This window comes from Cygnus olor, chromosome 4 (genome assembly GCF_009769625.2).
Source record: "Cygnus olor isolate bCygOlo1 chromosome 4, bCygOlo1.pri.v2, whole genome shotgun sequence".
NCBI lineage: Eukaryota > Metazoa > Chordata > Aves > Anseriformes > Anatidae > Cygnus > Cygnus olor.
Window position 1 is genome coordinate 73913957 of NC_049172.1, and position 14578 is coordinate 73928534.

At 37.5% G+C, this 14578-nt stretch overlaps 1 protein-coding gene across 5 annotated transcripts in view; it reads right to left on the reverse strand.

Annotated features, from left to right (window-relative positions):
• Positions 1-14578, reverse strand: part of CTNNA2 (catenin alpha 2) — a 478287-nt gene that overhangs the window by 419204 nt on the left and 44505 nt on the right. For all 5 annotated transcript variants that reach the window (XM_040555118.1, XM_040555119.1, XM_040555120.1 and 2 more), the window contains exon 2: positions 1929-2035. In XM_040555118.1, coding sequence (XP_040411052.1) covers positions 1929-2030 — 102 coding nt within the window. In that variant the 5' untranslated portion in view covers positions 2031-2035. The remainder of the gene's footprint in view (positions 1-1928; positions 2036-14578) is intronic.

Below are 14578 nucleotides of genomic sequence, written 5' to 3' on the forward strand. Positions count from 1 at the left end.
GTGTGGCTCACAAAACATGCTTTAGTCCAACATACTTTATTAGATTCAAACTATAGAAAAATAGGTAAAACTACTTATTTCTCTAGATTGAGAAATAAATCACATATTCAGAAAGTTCTTTTTATATGTTCACACTATATAAAGTCCTATGAAATGAAGAAGCCAGAATGGAAGTATTTATAAACTTTGAATAAAACAATAGGCAGACATCTCTTTAGCCCCTCTGGACTGCATATTATTTCCTCTAGTCTTCTTGACATACTGCTGAAATAGTAAATAAATATGAATGTAAAAATATATAAGTGTAAGGATCTTCAAAACAGTTTTCCCCATTGAAGAAATCCGTATCATGTTGTTCAACTTGTAATTGCTGTATTTATGTTGTTGAGGAGCAACATCAAATAAAATCTAGCTAAACCTTAACTTAACTTCAGGAACTACGAAATTTCGATGGTGCTTTCATTTCTAAGCTGATATATTATTTTCTCTCTTCAGTGCACATTGTTGAAAAATAAAACAAAGTGAAAGGAAAACGGGAAAATCACTCACAGAATACTCAGTAATTTACTCTTTTCACAACTGACCATGTTGCCACAGTAGCCTCACTTCCCTTGCCAGCAGGTGGACCAGAATAACATAGAGTTCATAACCTAATTTTCATTTCATATTCCAGTGTCTTCTGGATTTTAGTCTGTCCTCCGTATCAACAATTATAAACGTTTATAATGATAGCTAATAATCACTTTATCAACGGATCAATGTACATTTCATTTCATTTCATTTATTTGCCTTTGAATCTGTAAAGTTTTGTGCACTGTCAGAGACATTCCCAGAGTAATTTGTAGAAAGATAATGCAATTTTTTTCAAAACAAAGAAAGACGACTAGGTGTAACTTCTCTGGAAAGTGACTGCTTTTAAAGAGTGTGTGAACCATACACAGACATCATTTTTAGAGAAATAAAGAAGTAGGGATTTATATTTGATATCTGTTTTATTCTGAAAACAAACCATCACGAAGTCTGGTCTCATGCTCAAAACAAGGCCTAAATTTCTACCCATCAGACCAATCTCAAGCTCCACAATGTCTACAAGAAAGTTGTTAGTAACAGGTGGTTAGGCAGATGGTGTTGGCTGGCATTCTTCATTTTTAATATAATTAGCATTATAAGGAAAATGATTTATGTATTTTAAATACAGGGGCTACCCATATTAAAGCCTACTAGGGTGGCTATGTAACTAGCTGCCTATTTCTAGTAGCACCTCAGGAGAATAAAGGCACCAGGTCACGGTCTCAGCACATTGCCCTAATGATTGATGAGTGAAGCTCGATGTCTACTGCTATATTTCTCCAGACCACATCACTCCTGCCCCTGTCTATGCATTCGGAGCACATTTAAATCTATACAGACACAAGAAACTTGATATGCATAGATACACAAAGATGTTCTTTGACTATGTTAAAACTGATCTATCTGGTTAAAAGATAGATACCACTAATATATACATTACAAACATTACCTAGTATCACTTTCATCATACCATTTTTACTCCATTTAGGAATGACTGGACATTTCCTTAATTTGGTTGGTTGGTTTTGTTAATGTGAACCTGTCTTCCAACACAACACACCAAGGGCATATGCTCAGTCAGATCCCTATCTTAAATCGACTGCTTCATAAATTTCTAATGTTTTTGAAAGACAAGCATAACTAAACAGTTGTTGCTACTGTATTCCCGCTCATATTTTCAGACTATTAATTATTTAGAACAAGAACTTCTGAACACATTTCAACAGAGTTTTCCACTAGAGGTCACGAACAAAAGCTATTTAAAATTTTACTATCTACAATTATTAAGATAATTACATATAATGAGTAAATATAGCATCACGCTAAAGGAAGAAGCAAAACAAATAGAAGTTACTTACTTGAGTAACAAGTGGCTCCAGTAGCCTCTCTACTGTGAGAGTCCTGATTTCCAAACTTTTGGGGTCCCATTTCAAAATGATAGGTGACGTTGCAGAAGTCATACTCCCTAGAAGAGACAAAGTGACACAAAACGCACAGATATTAATACAATAATGTCCAAATATTGTATACAATTTTAGGGAGCAGCACACACGTTGTTCCCATGTACATGTAATACTTCTCCATAATCTTGCTACTGTCCCTCTGCTCCTGAGAACACTCAAGCACACCACTGCCACATCCACCAAGTGCTTAAAAGCTTACGTTCAGAAAAATCTTCTCTCCTATACCGTTAAGAAAAGATATATATGCTGTATACATCCTGTACTGGGTGTACGTGGTATGGATTTGATAGCAGGGGCCTGCGGGGTGGTGTCTGAGAAGAGACCATGGCCTGGACGTGTCCGCTTCCAGCCAGCTGGACTCACCTCAGGACACAGCCAAGCCCAGCAGCCGTGTTGGTGGTTTTGCCTCTGTGAAAACATATTTAAGAAATGCCAAAATACTGCGTCGCAGTGAGCAAAACCAGTGTGACGAACAGCCCCGTGAACCCTAAGGTTAGAGGAGAAGGAGGCGAAATTCCCCTGCAGCCCCTGGAATTTTTGGAATAAGCCACGGTAGAGCAGGTGCAGCCCATGGAGGTTTACCCCGAAGGACTGGGCCCATGAAGAAGACCCACACTGGAGCTGGGGAGAAGTGTGAGGAAAGTGAAGCATAAACATCTCAGACAAAGCATTACGGACTGACCACAACCCCTATTCCCCATCCCCCTATGCCTCTCAAAGGGAAAATGGGGAAGTAGAAAGAGTAGTGAAAGAGTCAAGTCGAGCCAGGGGAAAATGGGGTAGGGAAAAAAATTAGTTTTTGCCTTTATTTCTCACCATGCAACTCTATTTAAATTAGCAATAAACTACTTTTTTTTTTTTTTTTTCCAAGTCAAGTTTTGCCAGGGATGGTAACTGGTTAGTGATCTCTGCTTTATCCCCACCCACGAGCTTTCCATCTTATTTTCTCCTGCTAAGGAGACAAGTGAGAGAGTGGCAGCGGGTGTCTGACAGCCAGCCAAGGTCAACCCTCCTCGCATGGAATACAAGTAATTCAATGAGCCTGTGCAGCTTTCTTAATAAAAATTCCCCTCAGTAGTTAGGATTTCTTAATTTTGCACCAAGAGGAACAGTATTTGCTCAAAAAAAAAAAAAAAAAAAAAGATTTTCTAGACCATCTTAGGCTTAAAAGTTTAAACAAGGCCTAAAACAAAGACAGCAGTCATTTTATTTGCCATTTCAGGTTTTCATTAAATTTTCAAGACAGTTGTCTTCATTTTTAAATTCCACAGACAGAAAAATCCAGCCGTCAAGTTGCAGGACACATACAGTCCACCTCACAGCACTGGCCGTTTGCACTGACAGTTATAAAAGTATTCAGTGAAGAGCAATGTCACACACAAACTAGTTTGTCTATTGAAAAACACTGAAAAAAAAAACCACTGAGAAATACGATCAAATAAATGTTCATTTAAAATAATTCAGGTTTAAATATTTCCTTTATATTAATCATATAATAATTAATTAATTGAAAAACAAAAACTAGAAGTTCCATATAATTGGAATACTATAAGAATTCTAGCAGGGAAAGACAAAATAATAATATATTATACATTGAGATCCAAAGTAAGTCATCTGTATATAATACCCCAAGTGTTAAAAACTGTTTTCTTCAAAAAAAAATTACTGTTTAGCTGACAAATTAATTCGAGTAATACTAAACAAAAAAACACTAAGTGAACAAAATCAAGACTACAGCTACTGCTTCTTGAATAACAATTATAAAAAATTATAAAGCTTATTTCAATAAGGTACATATTCAGTACTTATAAATATCATCTAGAGTACACAACATAAGTTCCACTACTTTATTAAAGAGAATGTCTTTGACTAATTACTACCACTCAAAATTAACAGACTGGTAAGTCTATGCAAAATTCATTCACAGCCTGTGAAAGATTTTCACTGCACGACTGGCAGACAACTTGCAATACTTGCTCAAAAAGAGAGGCATAGCAGAACTCTTTAATCAGTGTATTTATAAATCACATATAAAAACAGACCTCAGTCTCCTCTCACTTGCAAATATTTAGTAGCAGAATTATCTGATAGTATCTAGTGTATGCTAAAATTACTATTGTTCAGCTTCCACTCTTATGCAAAAAATCATTAGGCTTCATGCTTTACAGCACTGAAAGCACCCATGTGTGTCATTAAATAAAAGTATGAGACAGCTTCTAGTTGCTGTAAACATGGTTAATGTGGGAGCTATTCTCATTTTTCCAACAGACAATGTTTAATCATCTTTCAGAACCTGCAAGTCCCTCTATAAAAGGATGGTTGCTACTCCAGTTGGCCTCTGTATTCACAAAACAAGTTATAGGTAGGCAATGATTATAGTCAATAATTTATCAGTTATGATACCTGTAAATGTGTGAAACACAGTTTCTTTCTTTCTAATAAGCATGCTTTTCCCTACTATTAACATGGATTCTGAAACACATACTTCTTATAACGCAAAAACTAATTAAAAGCTGTAAGATAGTCCAAAGCCTACCAAAGCAAACTAATTTCAGTGGATGGCAATCATACAGGTGACACAAAAGATACAAACTGGATGACCACTTTTTTCAATCGGAATACTGCCTCAGTTTCAACCTTTACTAAGAAATAGGAAAAACATCTTCAAAACTCAATATGAAAGGGCAAGCAATGCTTTCAACTAGAAAAGATATATACAAGATAAAGCCTCATTAAAAGCCTGTAAAAGGGTTTTTTTCCATTTCAAATCTGCTCCCAAAGCAAACAAGTAAAATAAAAAAGTCAAGTTAGTTCTTTTTCCTCAACATATCTCCAACTGTTGTCACAATAAAAATTTTGAATAACAAAAGAATGAAAAGCAGTTTCCTGCCCAAGTACATGTATGTGAACAAATGAAATATTTCTTCCTCGCCATTTCTACAACAATCTTCCTAGACTGAGCAGGTGAACTAGAACTGCTCAGCTGGATAAAGGAAAGGATGCTGACAGTATCTTATTACTACTTTGACCAAATATCCCCCAAACCATTAGCTCTAAGTGCTTCACTGAAAACATAAATCACTCATAGCTTATACCTTGCAGTACCTGCGAGGAAGATATCCTGTGTTATCAGGATAATGGCATCACATAACATTTTTCATACAAACATAAAAGTTTATTATGACAGATGAAAGAAAACAGAAAGAGATGTACGGAAAAGAGATCCCCTGTTACTGTCTGGGCTAGAATGATATCCATGATATTTTCTTAGGTAACTTAATTTTTTTTGCTCCTCTCTAAATTTTCCAATTTATTGTCATTTTTAAAAAATGCTCAGCAACACACTTAGACAACCACTGGTTCGTTTTTCAAAATGTGAAACTAAGTTTCTCAACTGAGTTCTAACCCCTGTAACTTAGAAATACAAACTAATTGTTCTTCAGGGTAAATCTCATTGAATTAAGCTTTGCATGGTGTTTTTATAATTGCATAGTTCAGACATTTTTAGAAGAAATTTTCAGTGAAACATTCTCTGTTGTTCCCATACATTATCTACTGGCAGGCTGTGATTATTTGGTATGAACTTGAAATTTAATATTATCAAATAAGGAAAGTACATTAATAGCACTGTATTTTAGCCATCAGACTCCTAACAAAATGTTTTGCACAGATGACTGGCAATCCTACTCTTGAAACTAACTTCATATTTTTTCAATAATATATCTAGGGAATTCTATTGCCTAACTGTACTTTTCCTCCAAGAATATTTGCAAAAGTATGTGCATCTCTTGCTTTCAGCTTTTCCTAAATATAGCAATAGAGAAATGTTTCTCCCCTACCCAGTCCAGCAAATTCTTCAATGTGAACAAAATTTGTTTAGGCAGTCTGTCTTCAAAGTATCATCTATAAAGAAAATAACTGTTTATTTCAGTCAGCAATTCATTGGATTGGATTCCTATACTAGAGCCAAGTTCTAACTACGCCAGCGGAATTCTGCACTAATATTGCAGTCTCTAAAAGTCTAACCCCACAATCACCCTTAGCATCAACCATTATGAACCGCAGTATTTTACTGTTTGGAACCTTCTACAAAAGCACAGCATTTCACATGTGAAATTATCTGTTTGTCCATCACACTATAACATATTGCTTTCCTCCACAATAGACCCACTCCCCTTGTGACTTACATAAATGTCCACCGTGGTGGCTATAAACTGCTTACAAATGCCAGTACATCTCATTTCTATGCTGCAACTTAGATGTAATATTTAAAATATTTTATCTCTACAAGAACAAAATTAACTCTACAACTTAAAAAAAAAAACATTTCCAGCCTAGAACCTCCAATTGCTAGTCCAGTTCACGTGTGCAATGCAGAACATTGCAGAGACAAAAGAAAAATGCCAAATATTTTATACTGAATTAAAGAAATACCCATTCTACTTGAATCCTAGCAAACCTATACGATTAATCTGGTGGCAATACTGGACTGGAAAGACTGTCAGCACAGACCTGTAATTACAACATTATATTCGCTACTGCAAGGTAAAAAATGGTCTTCATAGGTGAGGAAGGTGAGAAAGATGGACAAGCAAGGCAGAAAGACAACCAGATGAGAGAAGTCCAAAAAAAAAATCCAACCACAGTTTATCCCTTGTTTTGAAATAGTAAATTTACTATAGGCCTAATACTTCAAAAGATTTCTCTGGACTATTAAAGACTGTTTACAGTCTACATACCCAAACATACTTCCATAATTGCTTTAAACCAACGTAATCATCAAGACTGAGAGGCCAGCTCAGCTCTTTCTGCACGTGCTTGATTCTTTGCTACAACAGCGCTATAAATTCCATTAAGAACATAACCTGGTTGAACACTAACTAATCCTGCAAAAGAAAAATGAGCTTTAAGCTCACTGCCTGACTTTGGAGCCACGTGGGCAGCAGCACCAGCTGCAGGAAAAGCTCTGAGTGCAGCAGCAGAGGTGACGGGCAGGACAGGACTGCCTCTTCATCAGCAGCATAGACACAAACTGCTTTAAGATGCCTGCAAAACTGAACAATAGACATTCTGTGTGTTCTTGGTTTGCATCTTAGATTGAGAACTTTGTCAAAACAAACACTTCTGAACATGTAGACATGCTTATGTTAAGAGTATGTAATTCCATACACAGCGGATTGCAATAAATAAAGAAAATCATAGAAACATAGAATATCCCCAGTTGGAAGGGCCCCCCAAGGATCAGAGTCCAACTCCTGGCTCCACACAGGTCAACCCAGAAATTCAGACCATAAGACTAAGAGCACAGTCCAGATGCTTCTTAAACTCTGACAGGCTTGGTGCCGTGACTACGTCCCTGGGGAGCCTGCTCCAGTGTGCGAAAAAATTCTGTCTCACCTCACACAAGCATTTTTGTGCTTAACTGGGAGCTAGAAATCTAAATACTTGAATGGTTATATCCTTGGGTATGCCTACAGAATCTAATAGCCTGATAGTAGGGATGCACAATGTTGGCCCTTGATTACCTAGCATGGTTACAGGGCAGGCTGGAGCACAGGACAAACGAGCTCAGCCATCAGAAGTATGAGCAATGCACACAGCCTAAAAAACTTCACCTCTGGGCTAATCGGACTGACAGAGGACTGCGGTGATACCTCATGGTACATAAAGCTGAGATTCTGCTGTTACCGGTCATCTGTCTGCAGCACAGAGCACTGCAGACATGCACTGTGAGCTGACCTGCGCGGCGTAACCTCGTACAGACACCACCACCTCTCATTAGGTCACTGCCAGCCAGTACAGCCTCCAGCAGATCTGGCTGAAATGAAAAGAGTTGACATGGGCAGTTCCCGTCACCTTGCTTAAATAAGGTGGAAAAAATAGAAAAAAAAGATGAATCAAGATGGTTTGGAGGAGTATCTGTCTCTACATGTTTAAGTAACAAGTTTTTGACATACTTGTTTATTTTGTCTCAGGAATGGGATTCTTCTCTCATCTTTCCTAAAACTTAGGCAGGAAAAACGAGCCAAAATAAACCTTTTGGCCTCACGCCCAAGCCCAACTACGCACAAAATTTTAGCTTGAGCTTTTCTAAGCTCTTCACTTCCTTTCGGATTCACAGTCCTCTCCCCCTCTGCTAACCCTCCACCTCCATGCTGGGTTGAGATTGTGGTGTGCCTTCAAGGAAACGAAGTTCCTAAATGAAAGCAGCCCACTATGGAAACCCCATCTTCTACCCAGAAAGCCATTTATTAACAATGGGAAAGGCCTTGAGAAGGAGAGGATTACCTTGGCAGCAAAGTCAAGGGGACGGTGACCATGGAGTCCCCTGACACCTGAACAGGAAAGTTATAAAAAAGCAACGCCTGAGTCATTCACTTCTCAGTCACATTAACCAGCTCATTCTTGGAGGCAACTGCCTACACCGAGACATGACTGAGTTGAGAGGGAAAACTGCCTGTAGGAACCAAAGAGATCATGAAGAACTCATAAGTAAGGTGTAAGCTCAGTGCAAGGGTCACTGTAACAGAAAGGTTCCCCCTGCACCCACCCACAGGACTTCCTTCCACTTCTGCTTTAACCAAAAGCGACAACATTTCAGAATTCTGTGCCAAGCCATGCTGCACGCAATGCTCAAATCATTTTCTATCTACTATATGGGTTAGAAAAACAACTCTAGTTTAAAGGCTTACGAACATCTACAGTTCTGGATTTACTGCCAGTTTGGGCTCCCACGTTAGGATTGCCGGAGCTGGCACTCTGAAGTGTGCTACCATGACATGGCAGAGGTTGCACCTCCCATCTGGTCCAGCAAACCTTGGAGCTGCATCCAGTCCTCACCTGAACCATTTCAGAAAGAGGTTTAGACGAGCTATAAGATGAATCTGAGGACCATCAGTGGACGCTGGGACAGGAAGCTGGGCTATTAATTCAACCCTTAGGTGGAATTTTCTACACAGAAAGTCCTCACTCTAGGAGGATGTTGGATATGATTTCCATTTCTTAACGCCTACAAATCTAATGGTTGGCTCTCTCTGAGGGAACCTGGTGATTCGGGGAGAGCTACCAGTAAGAACAATGGAAAAAAGGAGGGTTGCCATTTGTCTGATGTCATAAACATTAAGAGTAGAATTGCTTGATATGAAAATTAATTTATTCCAAGATACTATTTAACCAGAATGAACGTGCTTGAAAGCTGGTTTAAGCAGCCATGCACAAAATCCCCATTCAATTCTTTTTCTTGCTTTACTCATGAGAGCATGCTTTTGTCCACTGAAAAACTTTTAAAGTGAAGATAAAGGAGTTTCCTAAAATGCTAGAAGATTTTAAAGAATCTATATCAAAAGGAGCCAAAGCCCCAGCAAAAGATTGTCAAGTCACTTCCATACAACCAAAGAGTTTCCCACAAATCACTCTGTATTCTCACAGCTCTTCAGTGCCTCCTAATAAAAGTCCTCTCTCAGACTTCTGGATGTGATCAAAGCTTCTGAGATCGCTGCTGCTAGGATGCTGGTTCACACTGGGTCACATTGCAAGCCCAGAAAAAAACAAAGACTTTATTTCAGATACTTGGTGCAGGTCCTATGCTATGTATTCTCACTCCATCACATTTCCCCCCAATATTAAATCAAATTTGTAATTACAGTAAAAATAATACCTTTAAGTCATTTAGATGATTGTAGATATGACCTATGTACATAAATGCACCTTTCTTTTTCTAATAAAAGCATAGCTTTTTAAAACATTTCTTTCAAGTTCTGTCCATCCTTAACACAGACATTAATTTCAGGTATTAACCTCAGATCTTGCAAAAAAAAAATCACTAAATCTGCTTACCCTCTTGTTATTTTAATTCAGTGTATGAAACTGGCACAGGTAATACCTGTTTACATTTTACAAAAGCATAGAAGTATCAAGTATTCTTGATTTAAACTAATGCATGTTTGCTCCCTTGAACACAGAATTTCTCTCTCAAATTTGAACAGTTCTTTCAATAAAAGAAGTTCTTAAACTTGGTTCTAACCATGATTTTTCAAGCTTCTGCATGCAGAGGTCATCCTCTCGCTGAAAGTATCCCATTTCCCATTCCTCATACTTGGAAACTAATATTAAACTTTACTTCTGTACTGCCCTACAGCTTTCCTTCATTTCTCTGGAAGAGAACCCTTTATTCCACAAGAACAACCATGGTTATCTTCAAATTAAACAATTTATACATTTTTCCAAGTCAAAGTTGGGTGGGGGAGGTTTTTTTTTTTTATTATTATTATTATTTAGGTATCTTTTCAAGTAGACTATTTCCCAGCTAGTTTCACTACAATATCAATACTGCTAGCATCATCTCTATATGTCTTTCTTCTTTATTACATTTTAAATTATCTATTAATTATTTCAGTTAAGAGCTTTTCGCTTTTGTTGCTGTAGATGCAACACTAGTTTCCTGCAGTGAACAGGATCTTCTAGTTATCTGTCTACAGATACAACCAGCCCAAAGCTTGTCCAATTTCACTGTGACATACTGGGTGACAACAGTCCCTCCCTTGCCCTTGTACAGTCTCCAAGCTTCAGTACCAAGGAGAAGGAGCTATTCCACTTTCCAACTCCATAACCAATACATTAAACAGGATTGTTTTCAAACAAAGCCCCGTGGGAGCACGGTTGGCATTTCCCTCTACAAGAATTTATGGACGTTAATAACCTTTCTGAGAGCTCCCACCAACTCCTGGATGCTCATATTGTCTTGTTGCTGGTATCTGCATTTGTCAAACTGTTCATCGACTGCCTCTGTGAGAAATTCCTACAAGTCTTAGAGAAAGCTATCAGCTAACCTTGTGTTCATTAAATCTGCTCTTCCTCTGAACATGTCAGACTTGGGTTAAGTTGCTCTTTCCCTAGCAGGAATAGGTGTCATCCTCACTGAAGCCATATGCATCATTCCATAATTATTTCCCATGCTTCCACTAATCCCCAAAAGAACAAAGTAAAATTTCACAATGTTGGAAATAGTAAGTTTTAGAAACAAGAACTAAACTAATTAATTTTCCTTGATCTCTTATTACTGGAATTTTCCTGATGTTATTCTTATGCTGATGGATGTTCTAAATGAATCACAATAAATAGGCGTCTGTGATGATATCCAAAATCTTTTCTCTTCCCTGGCTGTACATTCACAGAATTTGCTGTAGTTTCATTGGTTAATCCTGAAATACCATGTGACAGCACAAGAAACACATCACCTCCAATATATTTTCAAATGAAATAATTTAATTAAAGGATAATAAAGGTTTGTTTCATATTTGGGGCAGCCCTTTATTCAAGAGGAAATGAGTAACGTAGACAATCAGAGAATACACGCAATTCTTCATCTGAAAGACGACATCCAAAGTGATAACAGCGTAGATGACACGCTTAACGAAAATAACAACAAAAGCAGCTATTTCTCCTAAAACCTACACACAATTTTAACAAAAAAAATCTAACGTAGAGAGAGACCAGACCTCCTAACACCTGTACTCTCTCTTCCTCTCTCTCCCTAATCTATTACACAGTTTGACTAATTTTGTTGTCCTTATTTTTCCTCAAAGCATGGAGGACACTCCAGAAAAGCAGGGAAAAAAACTTGTGACTGTTTAAAATTAGAAGACAGAATTACCTCAGTGAGGCTACCAATCCACCATCAATCTCTCACAAAACAATGGGAAGTGTAGGCACTTGAAACTGTTAACAAAGAATTAACACAAGGGTTACAAAATTTCCACTGCTATCATAGCTTTATAGATTTTTAATTATTAGAACTTCAGATATCATTTAAAAAAAAAAAAGTGATTGTGACAAACTTCTTAATCCAGGCCAAGCTATTCTAAAATCCAGTGAGTGAAAGCTGAAACAAAACAAATCCTTAATAGAAATAAACAGCATTTAAAATACTGTTGAATAGTGAAACTATTTACAAGGAGCAATTTACAAGGACTTGAGATGGATTTTCTATCACTGCTTATTTTAAATTCAGGACTTCGCTGCCTCAAAGGTAAGGATTACTGTAAACATGACTTAATTCATTAAAAGATACGGTGCGTGTTGTGCAGGCGATTACACTAATCGCATCTCTGCCTTCCAGCATTCCATTCAGCGAATGTATGAAAACACATTGCCCAAAGTTTTGTAGAGGGGACGCCTGGTTCAATCAAAATATAAAACTATTACTGCAGTGCACCTGGAGAACCATGCTATTTTACCTTACATGCATCACAAGACAGAAAACAAAAATAAAAATCAACAAAAGAAAAAGCAAAGGACTGGCCTGCTTTCAGAAAATCCCATCCAACCATGCTCACGCTTTGACAGCCACATGATGGCACCCAACAAATAAGCAGGTCTCCAGAGCAGATCAAAATGCTCCAGCAATAACAAAATTCAGCTTTTTTTTTTTCCCCGAACTGAATTCCAGAACCCCTGAACTCTAGTAATGGGCACTGTGTACCATCTATTGCACTACTTCCCATTAAGATAAGAAGAACGTGGATTTAAGAGTTCCAGCTAATTACAAATGTGCCAGTCACACAGGCCACTGACATCTAGGGATTTATGCTCCATGGCGACATAATTTGTGTGGTTTGACACCCACAGGCACTGACTGGTACAATACAGTGCCCATAAAATACAGAAAATTGTTTCATATAAAGAACGAACACATTGAGGTTTGTTTGATTTAAGCAACGCTTCTCTAGCTTTAGCTGAAGGAATTACTTACAGAAGTGAGAGATGGAAAGGTAACAATCTAGTGACGGTTGGTACTTACATTATACATACAGAATAGCAGCATAAAAAGTAGAAGCATAAAAATCATTGTAGCTGATTTCCTGACTAGTATCACTACTTTAAAATTCCTCCCTTGATAAGCTATGATGGAAAAAAAGCCAGTTTTCAAGAGAGCAAAATTATTTTATTTGGCTCCCATCCATGGCTCATGGTAACGTCAGTGTATGTTGCTGGCCATCTCAATGATGCATGAACATTGTAGAGATTTACTATTTTTCTTCCTCACCAGGACCGAAGAAAACAGAGAAGATAATTTAATAGCAGCAAGTGTTGTCATCACTTCTCTTCATTGCAGAGGCATGGAAAGCATCCCATATCACCCACTTGTCCCTGATCATGGTACGTTCAATTTTTAAGCCCAACTGGTTTTTGGTTTTGCATACTGTACTCAAATTATCTAGTCAGTAGGTGATGTCCTGCTCTTGCTAATCCTCAGCTGCATGCTCAAGACATTCCACAGCAACTTATCACTTGTTCTGCTGCGACCTACAAAGCACTATAAGTTTGTCCCTTGTGGCTATTTTGTGGTTCTTGTTCAGTCATTTCTTACTGCATGTTTACATCCTACTTTTTAAATTCGCTTTGTCTTAATATAATTCCACTGTTCAATATTATTTTAAAACAATTCCTATCACTGCCGCTCCAGCTTTCTAATGTCTGACAGCAGACTAGCCATGGCTGACTCTAGTCTACACTGCAACTCTACTAATACTCTACCTTGCATTATAAGATATAATGTAGTATCATCAGTCCATAATTTTTTGCTTTTTGTGTAGTACTCATAGCTTAAAGATTTTTTTCCCCACACTTCCTCCATGAAGGAGCCTAGGAAAAAGGAACCAATCAAGGACAAATGGAAGGCTACTATTTCTGTGATTTCCCTGCTCATACATTTCAAGACTTATTTTTTTGCCAAGATGCAATTGCTTTGTCCTCTTGGCATTAATTCCAAGCCAACATTACCTGCAGAACATAAACAGCCCTTCAATAATATTGTCCTTTTTAGAGGCCCAAAACTCAGATTTATAAGATCAATAATTTCCTCAAAGTTCTGTTATCAACAAACAACTGAGATATGGAAAGAGTGACAAACTTAAATTTTTCTCATTTTCTTCAGTCAGTTCTTATGCATACTGACACATTATCTACACTAGCTAGAACTTCTACTGTAAGTGTTCCAGAAATCTTTAGAAAAAGATACTTCTTTTTTCTTCTTTTTTTTTTTTTAAATTAGCTGCTGAAATCTGTGACATTATCACAAGTGAACACAAGACAGTTCCAATAAACTAGTGGCCACTCTAGACGACATCTGCACTTGCTAACAGATTGAGAGAGTTTCTCAGACCCACCACTGTGTCTGTAATTAGGCTCTACATCAACCATTACTTTGAGGAGGATCCACTTACAGTTTGTCTTTCAATTAAGCAAACCAAAAATACAAGGGCTTTGAGTTAGTAAAACTAGGTTTTATTAGAACACAGCCATTTTAACAAAGAAAATTTATAAAGAGAGAACCAAAGTGAAAGAGATTTATGAAAAGTATTATCTCCTTTCCACTGAGCCCTTCCAGGGTAGATCTTCTCCTTTGGTCTTGCTCTCAAGTCTAGCATTTTGTGAAGACTTGTTGACTACCAGCACTTTTCATAAGCCTTTAATCACTGGAAAAACTCAATTTCAAACACTGTTATAACACATCTTCTTGAGTGTCTCCTCTTTACTTTTTAAGA